General features: G+C 43.3%; 1 protein-coding gene across 1 annotated transcript in view; it reads left to right on the top strand.

Annotated features, from left to right (window-relative positions):
- ATP8B1 (ATPase phospholipid transporting 8B1) overlaps window positions 1-15,362 on the top strand; it is a 145,069-nt gene that overhangs the window by 64,530 nt on the left and 65,177 nt on the right. Inside the window, exons 3-8 of the mRNA XM_073343620.2 lie at window positions 1,677-1,774; window positions 4,849-4,962; window positions 13,693-13,791; window positions 13,877-13,938; window positions 14,435-14,507; window positions 14,618-14,688. Coding sequence (XP_073199721.1) covers window positions 1,677-1,774; window positions 4,849-4,962; window positions 13,693-13,791; window positions 13,877-13,938; window positions 14,435-14,507; window positions 14,618-14,688 — 517 coding nt within the window. The remainder of the gene's footprint in view (window positions 1-1,676; window positions 1,775-4,848; window positions 4,963-13,692; window positions 13,792-13,876; window positions 13,939-14,434; window positions 14,508-14,617; window positions 14,689-15,362) is intronic.

Here is a 15,362-nt window from a genome sequence, read left to right as displayed (position 1 = left end):
GCTTGTGGGATTCCCAGAGCTACTGGGTATAGTTCAGCACCCTTGTTGCTCCACACTCACGCACGTATCCGAGCAAGAAGGATTGTTGATCAGAGATGCCATTATCTTGTCTGTGGGACTGTGTGTAGAGGGAGACTGTTGCAGGTGCAGAATCTAGAAAAATGGTCTAATACTGGCTTGGCCTCACTCACACTGGGCAGGCAAATTGTTTGTTTGAAAATCAGTTTAAAACCTGTTAGACAAGTTGAGCAAAGTTTAGGCAGGGCCTAAATGACTGGATTTTTAGGTGCCGGGAGCAAGGTAGGTAGTGGTACCAACAATATGGGCCTGAGGGCAGGAGTGGAAACTGGAGGATAGTGGAGGAAAAGGGTTAGACAGTGAATAGAGAGAACATGAAGGCCTAGAATATACTGAGTGTGTGAGAACTGGACTGAACATATAAGGGGTGGAGTGAGGCAGTTGAGCAAGGGGAAGGGACAAAATGACACAATGGGGCAAGGAGTGGACTGGTTAGACTGCAAAGGCAGCATGGAGGGAAGCTAAGGAACCATCTGTATGAGGTACTTGTAGTGCATGTAACCCAGACAATCCCCTTCTCACAGGAACTGCTTGACCAGTTCTAAATTCACATCTCCATGCCAGAGACAAGGTGGGTGAGGTAATATTTTATTGGACTAACTTCTTTTGGAGAAAGAGACAAGCTTTTGAGCTACACAGAGCTCTTCTTCAGGTCTGGGCATCTCAGGCATACCAGAGTGTCCAGGCCTAAAAAAATGTGGATTGCAAAACCCTGGCATAGCATAATGCCACTCTGGGATGTAAAAGGCTCCTTGGACTTTTTTTTTTCTTTTTGACACAGAGTTTCTGCTGGACACAAAGCAACTCAATAGCAGGAAAAATATTTCTTCATTGTTGAACCTGCACTTTATTGCTGTAAAACTCTTGGTTGTTATGTTAGCAATTCCGCAAAAGTTAGAACTAGCTGAAAGTCAGAGACTTAAAGATGAACTGTATAGGATTTTTAATGAAACTGGGATTGGGCCCTTCTCTAAGATCTAGACAGGTGGTCAGAAAGGGGTGGACATTTAAATTCTGCTTGTTTTTTATCTTAGAAATATTGGGGATGTCAAGTCTGGCTTTGCTTAGTATTGTTGGAGGATTTCTTAGGAGGTCCCAGAGGTGCATTGTGAGCTTTTTCACATTAATTAAAAGGGCAAGATCGCTCAGTCTCTGAGACACCCTCTTTTTGTTCTTTAGGCATTGGAGTTAGATGGGTGTAACAAAAGCAAAACAAAATAGTCTGATTAAAAATCTTTTCCCTTGGTTGTTTAGTTTCCAACGTCTTGTAACATAATGTCCCTAATTTTCTGCTTATCACACTTTTTTTCTCCCAGAGTAGGTTAGATTTCAGTTGCTTATATAGACAAACAAACAGAATGCTTTTTTACAAAATCCTTTGAGGACCTCTTTACCAACAATACAGAAAAGAAAAAGGGTTCAGAGGCCCAACTTGATTTTTTCCATTGCATGTTGCCTTAAAAGATACCGAGGGGGTAAACCTTAAATTTTTAGACTTGTTTCCCCATCGTTGGAGCAGTCAAGTATTATGATTCATTTTGACGTGTGTGACACTCCTTTTTTTTTTTTTTTCTTTTTCTTTTTTCTTCCCCTCCCAGATTGTAGCTGGCAAGTTAAGGCAAATGATCGAAACTTCCACGAACAACCCCAGTTTAAGAAAACAACATTTCTATGCTTCAAGAAAAGCAAATATGCCGTAAGCCGTCCTCCTTTATATATAATGACTGATGTAATTTTCTTGTCAGGAGGAACACTTGTTAGTTCATGATTAAAACGTTCCAATAATTAAACAGTGTACATGTACTAGTATGCCTCTCCAATCTACAAAGGTGGGTAAGTACCATGAACGGATTAACTGAGGCACAGAATGATTTGACTAAGGGCTTGTCCACATGGTGATTTGGTGTGTGGCAACTCAGACTTTTTGAATCTACATCAAAGTTCATGATGGACCTTTTAGTGCACCATAGCGGGGTCCATCCTGTCAGTTCGTGCATGGCTAGATGTGTGCTATAGTCTGGCTTGCCATGCGCTAAGTTGCTGTACACACTTGTGAGTCAAAAGCCGTTTAGAACCCAGACTTCCTGAATCCCAGAGCTGCATCCTATTCACTGGACTATGGCTTTCACTAACATTTGAATCAAATAATGTTTAAGTATTTTATTTTCAGTACTTTACTAAGGGCAGCCTTTAGGCAGACAGCATCCTGGTCAAGCCAGAATTTGGTACATCTTCAAAATAAATGATTATCTATTTCCAAATGCTTAAGTACAATGGAGTCGTCTTGTTGTTCATAGAATATCAGGGTTGGAAGGGACCTCAGGAGGTCATCTAGTCCAACCCCGTGCTCAAAGCAGGACCAATCCCCAATTTTTGCCCCAGATCCCTAAACGGCCCCCTCAGGGATTGACCTCGCAACCCTGGGTTTAGCAGGCCAATGCTCAAACCACTGAGCTATCCCTCCCCCCTGTTGGCTTAGGTAACCCCACTCTAAATCAAACCATGTTATGGATGTATTAATAACTTTCTTAAACTATGTTTAAAACATTTTTAAAAACAGTAGGATTATTTTAAAATAAACAGTAAAGTAGTTGTGCTTGTGTGCCGTTCTGGTCTTAAATGACCAGTAGTGATATCATGGAATTTCACATTGGCCTACCTGGATTACTTTCAGGGCAATAACTTGTTTATTTTACAAATAAAATGTTTTTTCTAATTGCCACCCCTGGAAGCTCTGCCAGTATCTGAAAGTCAGTTTGGGTTATTTCTGTCTTATGCATGAACATCAGTAATAAAGATTCTGCAACTGGAACCTTTCTTACCTATTCTACAAAAACAACGAGGAGTCCGGTGGCACATTAAAGACTAACAGATTTATTTGTGCATAAGCTTTTGTGGGTTAAAAAACACACTTGTTCAGATGCATGGAGTGAAAATTACAGATACAGGCATAAATATATATTGGCACATGAAAAGAAGGGCGTTACCTTACAAGTGGAGAAACAATGCTGAAGGCCAATTCAGTCAGAGTGGATGTGGTCCACTCCTGATAATTGATGAGGAGGTGTCAATATCAAAAGAGGGAACATTGCTTTTGTAGTGAGCCAGCCACTTCCAGTCCCTATTCAAGCCCAAATTGATGGTGTTAAGTTTTCAAATGAATTGTAGGTCTGCAGTTTCTCTTTGAATATGTTTTTGAAGGTTTTTTGTTGAAGAATGGCTACTTTTAAATCTGTTGAATGCCCAGGGAGATTGAAATGTTCTCCTACTGGCTTTTGTATGTTACCATTCCTGATGTCTGATTTGTGTCCATTTATCCTTTTATGTAGAGACTGTCCAGTTTGGCCAATGTACGTGGCCGAGGGGCATTGCTGGCACATGGCATATATCACATTAGTAGATGTACAGGTGAAGGAGCCCCTGATGGGTCCCAGCCACACCATCTAGGGCTCATTCACCTGCAAATCTACTAATGTGATATATCCCATCATGTGCCACGTAAAAGGCAGTCAGCTGTAAAAGCAGTCAGCTGTAATTTGAATACCCAGAAGACAGATGTGTTGAGTAAAAGGTGCCATTCTTCATTATCACTCTTTTGATCATAACATAGCAGAGTCTAGTTAATCATTTTAGTTACATTTCAAGTTAAAGATGAGTATTTGTTACAAGTGTTGGGTTTGTAATCAGTACAGTTCCCTATTCTCGGAACATGGGTAATATTGACATTGGCAGTACAAGCTTCCCCATCCTGCTTTGCGCTATGTAACTCAGTCCTGCTCAGAAGGGACAGTCTTTGTGGCTGAGTAAGTAATTCAGAGTCCGTTTCCATTCAGCTGTAGCTTCTCAGGCCAGGTCTAAACTATAAATTTTTGATGACACAGCTACGTTGATCAAGGTTTTGAAGAGATGTGATTCCTGACCCGATATACCTGTGCTAGTAAAAGCCCTAGTGTAGATGCTGTTATAGTGGGCGAAACTGTGCTTTATATATTAGGATTGATGTAGATTTCTTCGCAGGAGGAACATTATGTTTACACTTGGAACATTTTATCAAAACTGCTTTTATAATTTTTTGGAGGGGGAGGATGGGGCTGGGATTGGAACAAACTATATTGGCAAACGTGTAATTTTATTGCATTAACATTAGGAAAGCTTTGTTGTTCTAGGTATTCCAGTATAAAAACCTGTGCTTTTACTAGTACAGCTAGCGCATTTTTCACATGTACATCTGGCCTAAGTTAAAACTACCGACAAGGATATCCATTGTTCTTGTGGTCATGGAAAGAGACCAAATAATCTAGACTTGCTAGATCCTAGTAGGATATCTATCTGGTTCTAGTCCTTTCCTGCTCTTCTTTTAGGATTGTAATTAGACCATTGCACAGTCATCAGACAGGAATGACTTTTCAATTATCACTACTGACCTGGGTTCAGTTTGAAGGAGTTGCCTTTAGATAAAAACTCAGTATCCTATTTCCAATCCCTTGATTTTACATATTGCTCCAGATAATCCTTTTAAGGCATTGTCAGTTGAAGGCTAAAGCAACAAAAGGCAGCTTAGAAATAACACTAAAGCCAACAGTCCTTTTGGTTGACTTGACTAGTGATCCTTGTTAAACTGGTTTGCATGATACACTTAACTTACACGGCCATTTGTAGAGAGGGATACCATAAAGTAAAACATTTTACATGAAATGCAAATTGGATTGGAAAAGTATGCATGATATATTGCTATTTAGAATGACTTGTTTTAAATTTTTTTCTCAACAGGGGAATGCAATTAAGACCTACAAATACAATGCAATTACCTTTTTACCATTGAATTTGCTAGAACAATTTAAAAGAGTGGCCAACTTCTATTTCCTGGTTCTTCTTATTTTACAGGTAAAAATTGATTACATAATACAGACAATTATGATAAAGATAATATAAGTTCAGTTACTCAGTAATGCAGCTGAATATGACTGCTTTTTGTGACGTTGCTATCATGAAACTAAAGTGGACTTCATAAACAACTCCAGACTAATGGCTTTTAAAATTCACGAACTTTTAATACGAACTTGGAGCAATGCACTTTATTTGCATGTTAATCATTTTAGCTTGATATTTATATTTCTGCCTTGTGTACCCTGCTTAGAATACAACTAGTTACTTAGATTGTAAGCAATTTGGGGTATGGACCATCCTTTTTGTTTTAAGTTTGTATAGTACCTAGCACAATGTGGTTCTAGTCCATGACTGGAGCTCATAGGTTATGTCTTCACTGCCGGGGGGGGGGGGGGAAAGTGTATTCTTAATTCATATAGTTAACTCGGGTTAAAATAGTTGTGAAGGCATGGCAACATAAAGCCAGTGTTCACTCCCAGGATCCCATATAGACTATATTGAACTGCTAATACAAGTTAAGAGTTGCCATGCCTTCACTTCTGTTTTAATCTGAATTAGCTAACCTGATTTAAGAACACACCTTTTAAAGAGCTTAATATGCTCAAATCAGGGAATTGCATAACTTATGTTCATCATTGAGTGATGGTCCCTATTGTAGTCCACTGAGGGTTTATGCATGTGCACGGGGTGTCCAGAGCCAGAGAATTTTGGTTGGTCCGCTCATGAGCCCTGACTCACCTCGTGGTTTTGTCTGAGGTGACAAAGGGCAGGACAGATGGACTGTGTCTCCAGTTCCTTCTCGTCACCGCATAGTCTGGATCGGAACGATCAGTGTCTACTTGCGAGTGACACACTTTCACAAACAAAGTTGCATATAGTCAGTGTTTTAGAGTTTTACTGTTTTTATTGCTTTTAGATAGTGTGTGATAGTTTTAGAGTAGAATAGGTTGTTTGGAGAGCTTATTTTTTCTCCATACTCCTCCCCCTATACCCGTGCATGGATAATGGACTTTGCCGAAGACCCCAGGCTTTAACATGGGTGCCTCCTGCCTGCATTCCTTCTCGGTCAGTGACGAACATCAGCGCTGTCTCTACTGTTTGGGAGAGAACCACATTGCATCCAGATGCAATATCTGCCAGTCCTTCTTCAGCCATACCCTAGAAGGTCGGGCTCCCTGTCTACAGAGCAACTCATGGAAGTTGCCATGAGGCCTCATTCGGATCCAGGCTGGGGAACCCCCGACCCCGTACATCTGCCTGAGACAGCCAGGAGTGCCCCTCCGGCTATAGACCCCAAGTCTGGCACCAGCAGTAACACTGCTATGGATCCTGTGCCGGGGGCAGTTGAGAGGCAAGGGAGCATAGCCATAAGCATGGTGGTAAGACTTCCTCTAAGACCAAGAATGGGGACATTCCATCTACTAGCTCCCATCATAGAGAGGGAACACGTGCCAAGCCTCATAAACCATGAGAAAAGGCCTCACAAGAGGATGGAGCCGCTGGTACCAGGGGCAGAACTGCCGACACCAACAGCATCCATGCCCCCATAAGACAAGAGACTTTTCCATAATGGGGAAGTCCACCGCTCCGATGCCAGTACCAAGTACGGAGAAGGTACCCTTCACTTTTGGGAGATTAGGGAGAGTGCCAGAACCCCAGGATGTGTTTGCTCTGGGGGATCCAACATCCCCACACCTGTCCACACCCTCCACCTCTAGTGATATTGTGTCTCCCCTTCAGGATATGCTGCATTTGGCACACCACACAAGTCCCATTCTGGTGATCTACATACTTCCCCTGTTGCCAACAGTATCGCCTATGGAAAACGTCTCCTAATTCTTATCTTCAGATGAGTCGGATAATGGGCAGGGTCAGTCCATACCATACCACCACGAGAACTAATACAGGAAGCCATCTATACCATGGCAGTATCTTCTGCTGCAGCCGCCACAGAGCCATTGGTTTCCCACACCGTGGGGTCCACCACAACACCCACTGGATCCATCATGCTGGCCCAGTTGGGAACCTTAGCCCCTTTATCCTCTTTAAGAGCCAAATAGTCAGCAAGGGAGACTTCACCAATTTTCCCATTTCATGCACCTTCTAGCAGATACTCGACACTGGTGATGGAGGAAGAGTCACTCAGCCCAGTTCTGATAGTACCGATGGACAGGAAAGATTTCTGTCTTCCTCTCTGGATGTGGCAGTGGCTTGAGCATCCCCTTCACCCCCAGATAACTTCCACCAGTTTCAGGATCTCCTATGGAGGATGGCAGGGGAGCTTTACATCCCTCTGGAGAAGGTGTAGGATACCCAACGTCAGCTCTTGGACATCCTTCACTCGTCGGCATCAGATCTGCACCACCTGGTGCTCTGCCCAATCTCCCAAGAGTTAAGGGCACCCTCTCTGTACTCAGTACTGGCGTTGGAGTAGTGGACTTCTCCACAGTGGAAAGGTCTCATCTTATGGGCACTTTTTTTTCCCGAAGGGTAGAGTTGCATTGCCTATCAATGAAGCTATACTTGAGCCAGCTGGGACATTTTAGCACATTCTGACCAGGTGTACACCTACCCCCAAAGGGAACTGAGAAGCATTATGTGCCTGCTAAAGGGCCTGAGTTTCTGTTCTCACTCTCCCATCTCCCAATTCTCATGGTCCAGGTGGTGACGAAGCATTCCAGGCAACATCTCCCACGCTTCAGTCTGTCCGATAAGGTGGGAAAGAGATTGGACCTGTTGGGCCAGAAGGTCTTTTTGTCAGAGGGCCTTCAGTTCAGGAACTACTAGGTATTGCTCACCAAGTACGATTTCCTGAACTACGTGTAAACTGGATGAATTTGCTGAAAAGATACCACAGCAAGACTGGGCCTCTTTTAAGGCTATCCTAGAAGAATGTAAACTGGTGGCAAGGACAACTCTTCAGTTAGCAATGGATGCAGCAGATATCTACTCGAGGCCCATGGCCACAGGTATAGTTATGTGCAAGGAATTGTGGCTCTGCTCCTCTGGTTTCCCCAGGGAGGTACAAAATGCCATCAAAGACCTCCTTTTCAATTAATCCCATCTTTTTAACCAAAAAACCAATGATTCCCTGCACACTCTCAAGGATTCCAGAGCTACTCTGCGTTCCTTGGGCATCTACGCATCTGCACCAAAGCATCAATTCCACTGCCCACCTGCCCCTACACAATGTTACAGGACCACCCAGTTCTTTCTCCAGAGACCCTATGAACCACTGAGAAAATGTTAGAAAACTCACAGATTGTGCCCTCTGGGACCACCTTCACAGTCTTTCACCTTCCAGAGGCAATCATCAGAGAAGAATGATTTCTGAAGACCACTAGAGAGCTGCCGACCACATTGCCTGATGCTTTTCGAATCCCTGTCACTGCTTTCATGGGTCATCTACCGCTTCTTTTTTACACCTTGGAGTGCAATAACAATGGACAGATGGGTGCTAAGTGTCCTCTAACATGGCTATGTGATTGAGTTCATTGTGCTACCTCATCCACAGCCTCCCCGCCTCTGATCCCTCCTTATGACAGCATCCTCACCCAAAAGGTGCACTCCTTACTACAGAGAGCAGCAACAGCATGTGTCTCTACTGAATATCAAGGAAGGGGCTTCTATTCCACTTACTTCCTGATACCAAAGAAAAAGGGTGGGTCAGGCCTATCCTGGACCTTCATCTCCTCAATCAGTTCATCTGAAAGCCAAAGTTTTGTATGGTCGCACTAGCAGCGATCATCCCCTCATTGGAAAAAGGCATGTAATTTACAGCTCTCAATATGTAGGAAGCCTACTTACATGTAGACATTCATCCATCCCACAGATGGTTTCTGAGGTTTATGGTCCACTCACAACATTTCCAATACAGAGTTCTTCCGTTTGGACTCTCCACAGCTCCCAGAGTTTTCACCAAGGTTTTCTCTATGGTAGCAGCCCACATCGGCTATTAAGGGCTCCTAGAATTCCAGTATCTCGATGACTGGCTCCTGGCAGCACAGTCCAGATGAGAAGCTCAGGCCTCAGCCTCTGTTGTTGGGCCTTCCTTCTCCCCTGAGGGTCAGTATCCATATCGAAAAGTCAACTTGAAACCCTACACAATGCCTAGACTTCATAGGGGCCACCATCAACTCAGTTATGGCTCGAGCCTACCTACCACGTGACAGGTGCCAAACTCTGCAAGAGCTCATAACTCATGTAGTCAACAATCCTTCAGTCACAGCCAGGACTTGCCTCTCCATCCGGGGTCACGTGGTCTTGTGCACATACATCGCCGCCTTTGCTCAACTTTACTGGCTGCCTCCAGATGTGGCTCCAGAAAGTTTACTTGCCTGCTCATCACACCATGGATCTCAGGCAAACAGTTTCCCCAAGGTAATCTCCTCCCTCCACTAATGGAGGGAACCTTGTCAGGTCTGCATAGGGGTTTCTTTCCTACCCCCATTCCTGGACAGGATGATTATCAATGATACCTCCCTTCTAGGCTGGGGAATACATACATATGGCACACAGGGAACATGGACCTCTTGGGTTTCCAGATTCACATCAACATTCTGGAGTTCTAAGCTGTAACAAAGGCATGCCAGGCCTTTCTCCCGCTCATCTGTTCCCATCGTATTTTCATGATGTCTGACAATACCATGACTGTGTGCTACATCAACAAATGGATGCGCCAGGTTGGTGGCTCTGTGCTTAGAAGCAGTCACCCTTTGGAACTGGTGCACAGATCACCTTATCTGTAGCCTATCTCCCAGGGCACTGAATGTGATTGCGAACTTGCTCAGCAGACAGTTTGTGGTTGACCACGAGTGGGAACTTCATGACACCGTACCATGGGACAGCTTCAACAAATGGGGAACTCTGACCAGAGACCTTTTCATGTCCTCAATGAACAGAAAACACTGTGCATCTTGCTCCAGAAGGGGTCTGGGACATCACTCTTCAGGCGATGCCCTCTTCCTCCCCTGATCAGACCAATTCAATTATGCCTTCTCTCCTTTCCCGCTCTTATCACAGATGCTTCACAAGATCAGACAGGACAAAGTGACAGTCATCCTGATGGCCTTTCACTAGCCAAGACAGTTTTGTTTTCCAGCCTTCATATGTCTGCCCATCCCCCAGTTTTCCTCCCTGCTGTCCCTGATCTCCTGATGCAGCACAATGGCCGCATCAGCTATCCTAATTCAAATTCAAAGGTGCTCCATCTCAAAGCCTGGTCTTTGGATAGGCATTTTCTCTAGAGTGGCCATGTTCACCAGACGTGCAAAACATCCTTTCTAGCAGCAGGAAGGACACCATGAAATGTGGTTACTGAGCCAAGTGGACACGGTTTGCTTCCTGGATGGAACACAAAGGACTTTCCCAGAAGCAGGGGGGATTCCCCTCCTCCTTGACTACCTACTGTCCTTGAAGGCATTGGGTCTTGCCCACAGCTTCCTCAAAGTCCACCAAGCAGCAATTAGCACCCCCTCCCCATGCTGTGGAATGACCTTCCATTTTTACCTACCTGTTTACTGTTCGGTTTTTGGAAGGGCCTCATTAGAACCTTCCTACCTGTACAACCCATCGCTCCTCAATGGGATCTTAACTTGGTCCTATCTGTGCTAATGAAACTACCCTTTGAACTGCTGCGATAGTGTTCAATGTCCCTTCTTTCCATGAAATGTGCCTTCCTGGTTAGTGTCACATCAGTGAGGGTAGGTGAATTTGGCCCCATGATACCGGGCCCTCCTTTCATGACTTTCCATAAAGATAAAGTATCCCTGTGTCTGCATCTCAAATTTTTGCCAAAGGTCATCCCCCAATTTCACGTTAATCAATCCATTCACTTACTTGTTTTCTTCATGAAGCTACACGCCTTGGAAGAGGAACAGCGACTCTACTCCCTCGATGTCCATTGGGCATTGGCCTTCTACCTGAAAAGGATGAAACCGATCAGGAAATCCCCCAGCTGTTTGTTGCAATAGCTGAAAGAGTTAAGGGGCAGGCAATCTTCACACAACGAATCTCTAAGTGGATTTTGAGCTGCATTACACTCTTCTATCAATTATCTGGCCTCCAGCCACCCTCAAGGGTGTGGGCCCCTTCAACGAGAACCCAGGCCTCCCTCCATGACGTATTGCTTCGGTATATCAGTAAAGTGGCCAGGTGGAGTTCAGTTCTCACCTTTGCTGAGCATTATGCCTTAATGCAGGACCCAGTGATGGATGCCTTCTCTGTTGCAGCTGTCCTCCACTCATCTATCCCATCTGCATCCTTGTACCCTCCTCCAATTTAGGGACTGCTCGCTAGTCACCCTCAGTGGAATACAATAGGGATCATCACTTGAAGAAGAGGAGGAGGTTACTTACCTGTAACTGGAGGTTCTTTGAGATGTGTGGTCCCTATCTGTATTCTGCTCCCCACCCTCCTTCCCCTCTGCTGCAGATCTGTTGATTTGCAGTGGAGAAGAACTGGAGACACAGTTGGTCCACCCCGCCCTTTATCACCTTGGACAAAGCTGTGAAGTGAGTCAGGGAGCATGTGCGGAGCCATGGATGCTACTTTTAAATTCTCCATCTCTGGATGCATGGTGCACATGCATAAGCCCTCCGTGGAACACAGATAGGGACCACACATCTTAAAGAACTTGAGTTATAGGTAAGTAACTTCCTCTTCCAGAACTGGCATATGAGACTGCCAGTTCTGAGAATTTTTAATAAATCTGTCCTTTATGGGGGTTGTACCATATGACTGGAGAATGGTAATATCATCCCTGTATTTAAGAAATGGGGTGGGGGAAAGTGATCAGGGCAATTACAGACCTGTTAATCTGATCTCCGTAGTATGCAAGGCTTTAGAACAAATGGTGAAGGAAAAAATAATTTAAATTCATAGAAGTAAATAATAAAGGGGATGTAATGCAATGTGTGTTTACCAAAAGTAGATCGTTCCAGAATAACCTTTTCTGAAGAAAAAACTTTTCCTTTTTTCCTCCCTTTTTTTCTTTTAAGATAAGGGAAGTGCAGTAGCTCTAATATCCTTGGACTTCAGTAAAAGCATATGGCATGGTATCACGTGGGAAATCGTTAGTTAAATGTGAGAAGATGGGGATTAGCACAAGAGTTGTAAGGTAGATAAGGAACAGGCTAAAGAGGAGAAGGTAACAGGTTGTGCTGAAAGGTGAACTATCAGATTGGAAGAAGGTTACTAGTGGAATTCCTCAGAGATCTGTCTTGGGACCAATCTTAGGATATACTTTTGTTAATGACCTTGTCACAAAAAATAGGAGGGTGCTAATGAAGTTTGCTGATACAAAGGTGGGAGGCATCACCAATACACAGGAGGATCAGAATATTATATAGGAAGATCTGGATGACCTTGAAGACTGAAGTGGATGAAATTCAATAGTTCAAAGGGCAAGGTCTAGTAAGTATTTCTGCTGCAAGCTGGAGACTCATCATTTGGAAGTGACAAAGGGGGAGAGAGACCTAGGTGTGTTGGTCAGTCACAGGATGACTATGAGCCACCAGTGTGATGTGGCTGTGAAAAAGGCACATACAATCCTAGGATGTATTAGGTGAGGCATTTCCAGTAGAAATAGAAAAGTGTTAATTCTGTTGTACAAGGCACTGGTAAGACCTTACTTGGAACACCGTGTACAATTCTGGTCTCTCATGTTCAAGAAAGATTAATTTAAACTGAAACGGGCAAAGAAGAGCTATTTGGATGATCATGGGGAATTGAGAGCTTCTCTTATGAGATGAGACTGGAAGAGCTTGGCTTGTGTAGTCTAGGAAAAAAAGAAGGGTGAGAAAATGTATATGATTGCTCTGTAAAGACATTGGGGGGTAAACACCAGGAAGAGTGAAGAACTATTTAAACTAAAGGGCAAGGTGTTGGCACAAAAGCAAATGGGTGTAAACTGGCCATGAACCAGTTCAGGATGGAAATTAGAAAAAGGTTTCTAACCATCACATGGGATAATGTTCTGGAACAGCCTTCAAGTAGGAGTTGTGGTTGCAAACAACTTAATTGGTTTTAAGAGATCTGGGCACATTGTTTGATAGGGTTGCATGTGATATAGAGGGAAGGGATCAACATCCCTCGAGCTCATTTCTGGTTTGTCTCATATTCCTAAAAGCTCTTGCTTCAGGGCTTCAGCTGGCCACATGCAGGGGTCAGGAAGGGATCTCTTTCCCCAGATTGTATTCTGAGGCTTTTTGGTCTCCTTCATCTGAAGCTGGAGATGGGACACTGGGCGCAGTGGGCCAGGGCTCTGAGATGGCCCCGAGCATTCTCTCTCTCAGGTGCTTGGCTGGCTGGTGGATCTTGCTCACATGCTCAGAGTCTTAACAGGTAACCATATGTGGAGCTGGGAAGGAATTCTTCCCTGGGTTAGATTGGCCATGACTTTGGGTGCTCTTCTCCTTCCTCTGCAGCATGTGGGTGCAGGTCACTTGCCAGGATTATCTGACTCACATAATCATTTCCATGCCATTTCAGGGGACACAGGCAGGGGTGTCTCAGTCCCTCATATTCTCTGCCTGTGGCACATAATAGTGTAGTTTCCAGTGGGCTGTAATGCTTCGGTCTAATTTCTGTTGTTGGGTTTAGCGTGTAGGTGCTGGGTGGTGCTGGAGGCCTGTGCTGTACAGGAGGTCAGACTAGATGATTTGTTGGACCCTTTTGCCACTAAAGTGACTCACCAAGTTGTTCACTGATCTTTGTTCACATTCACAGACAATTCCTCAGATAACGACTTTATCGTGGTATACAACACTACTGCCTTTGCTCTTGGTGCTTGGGATAACTGCAATCAAAGACCTAGTGGATGACATCGTAAGAAATGTTTTCTTAATGTTAAAATTGATAAATTATTTAAATATGTAAGAGTAAACATACTCCTTTTTCCTGTCCCCTTAAGGCTCGCCATAGAATGGATAACGAAATTAATAATCGGACATGTGATGTTATGAGGGATGGAAGGTATTGTAAAGTTTTGCTTTAACTTTGAAAGTAATGTTTTTACTAGTTACTGATTACTTCTGCAGAACTTCAATTGTAGATTATATTGTACATTTAGATTGCAGTTCTCCACTGTTTATCCACTTGTATGTGTAACTCCTATTAACAATTAAAGTTAATTGTCTACATCCAATCCCTTGTAGTTTGAAAGAACAGTCTCATAAAAACAAAAAAACCCCAGCACTGAGTCTGTGTCAAGCGTGAGTTTTGGGGAAAGAGGCGGAAATATTCATGTGTGTTAAATGATGAAGCTTGCCTGCATTGCAGTTCTTAAGAATTTCAGTCATCAGGAACTGATTGAATAAGGAATGTTTCTCTCCTGAGATATAAGGCTCTTCTACTGTGACAGTGAGGAAGTCTGCTAGGGAAGATGCCATACACTTCAAGATGATGTATAATTTATGTCTATCCTATCCAAAATGAATCCTACTAATCTTAAAAAATATTTGACACTTAGGTTCAAAACTGCAAAATGGAAAGATATTCAAGTTGGAGATGTCATTCGTCTGAAGAAAAATGCTTTTGTTCCTGTAAGTGAATGGCCTCATTTTTTTTTTAAATAAATTCTTTATTTGTATGGAGTTTGTCTCTGGTGCAATGTTGTTTGGCTTTCATTTATTTACTGTACTGTTTTGACTAGGCTGATATTCTGCTGCTGTCCAGCTCGGAACCTAACAGCCTTTGTTATGTAGAGACAGCTGAACTAGATGGGTAAGGCTCTTTTTACGGGATTTCTTACATGTCATTTTTGGTTTAATGGTGAAAGGGCAGAAGTGTGTGTTGCAGAGATATTATTCCAAAGTAGTGAAATTCTTTAAATTCACTACTTTCAGGGGAAGGATACCCTGGTGATTAGACCTGGCAAATTTTAAAGTAATTAATTTGTGGGAGTTTTGTTGTTGTTTCATAAATATTTTAATTTGTACTCTCTCTAAAATGAATGGCTTTTATGAAGTGCAGGTGACCTGGACTCTGCATAAAATGGATCTCTCGTGCGATATGCTGGAGTAAATTTTTTCATCTGGCAGTGATTTAGCCACACAATTTCTATTGATCTTGAGGGCCACATGTTTATTCCCTACATTACAACTCTATAAAATCATGTATAGAGTCCGTTTGGATTACAAGACATTGCAGTCAGTGTGTGTTTTGCTCTTTTTCACTAGAGCTCTTAATTTGGTCAGTTGTTTAATTTTAGGTTCTGCTTTATTTACAACAGCTTTCTCAAGCTTAACTACTGCATCAGGAAAGCAGTGGCTTTAAGCATTTATGTCCATCCCACTAACTTTACCATTTGGCATCGTATTAACGTCCCATCCCATCCCCCACCCGACCCCCAACAACAGCAGTTAAAAGCTGAGCAGCCATAGGCAAACAATGTGGAA

The sequence above is a fragment of the Lepidochelys kempii genome, chromosome 5 (genome assembly GCF_965140285.1).
Source record: "Lepidochelys kempii isolate rLepKem1 chromosome 5, rLepKem1.hap1, whole genome shotgun sequence".
In the NCBI taxonomy this organism is placed as follows: Eukaryota; Metazoa; Chordata; order Testudines; family Cheloniidae; genus Lepidochelys; species Lepidochelys kempii.
Note: the sequence above shows the minus strand (reverse complement) of the source record. Positions and strands in the feature narration are given on the sequence as shown.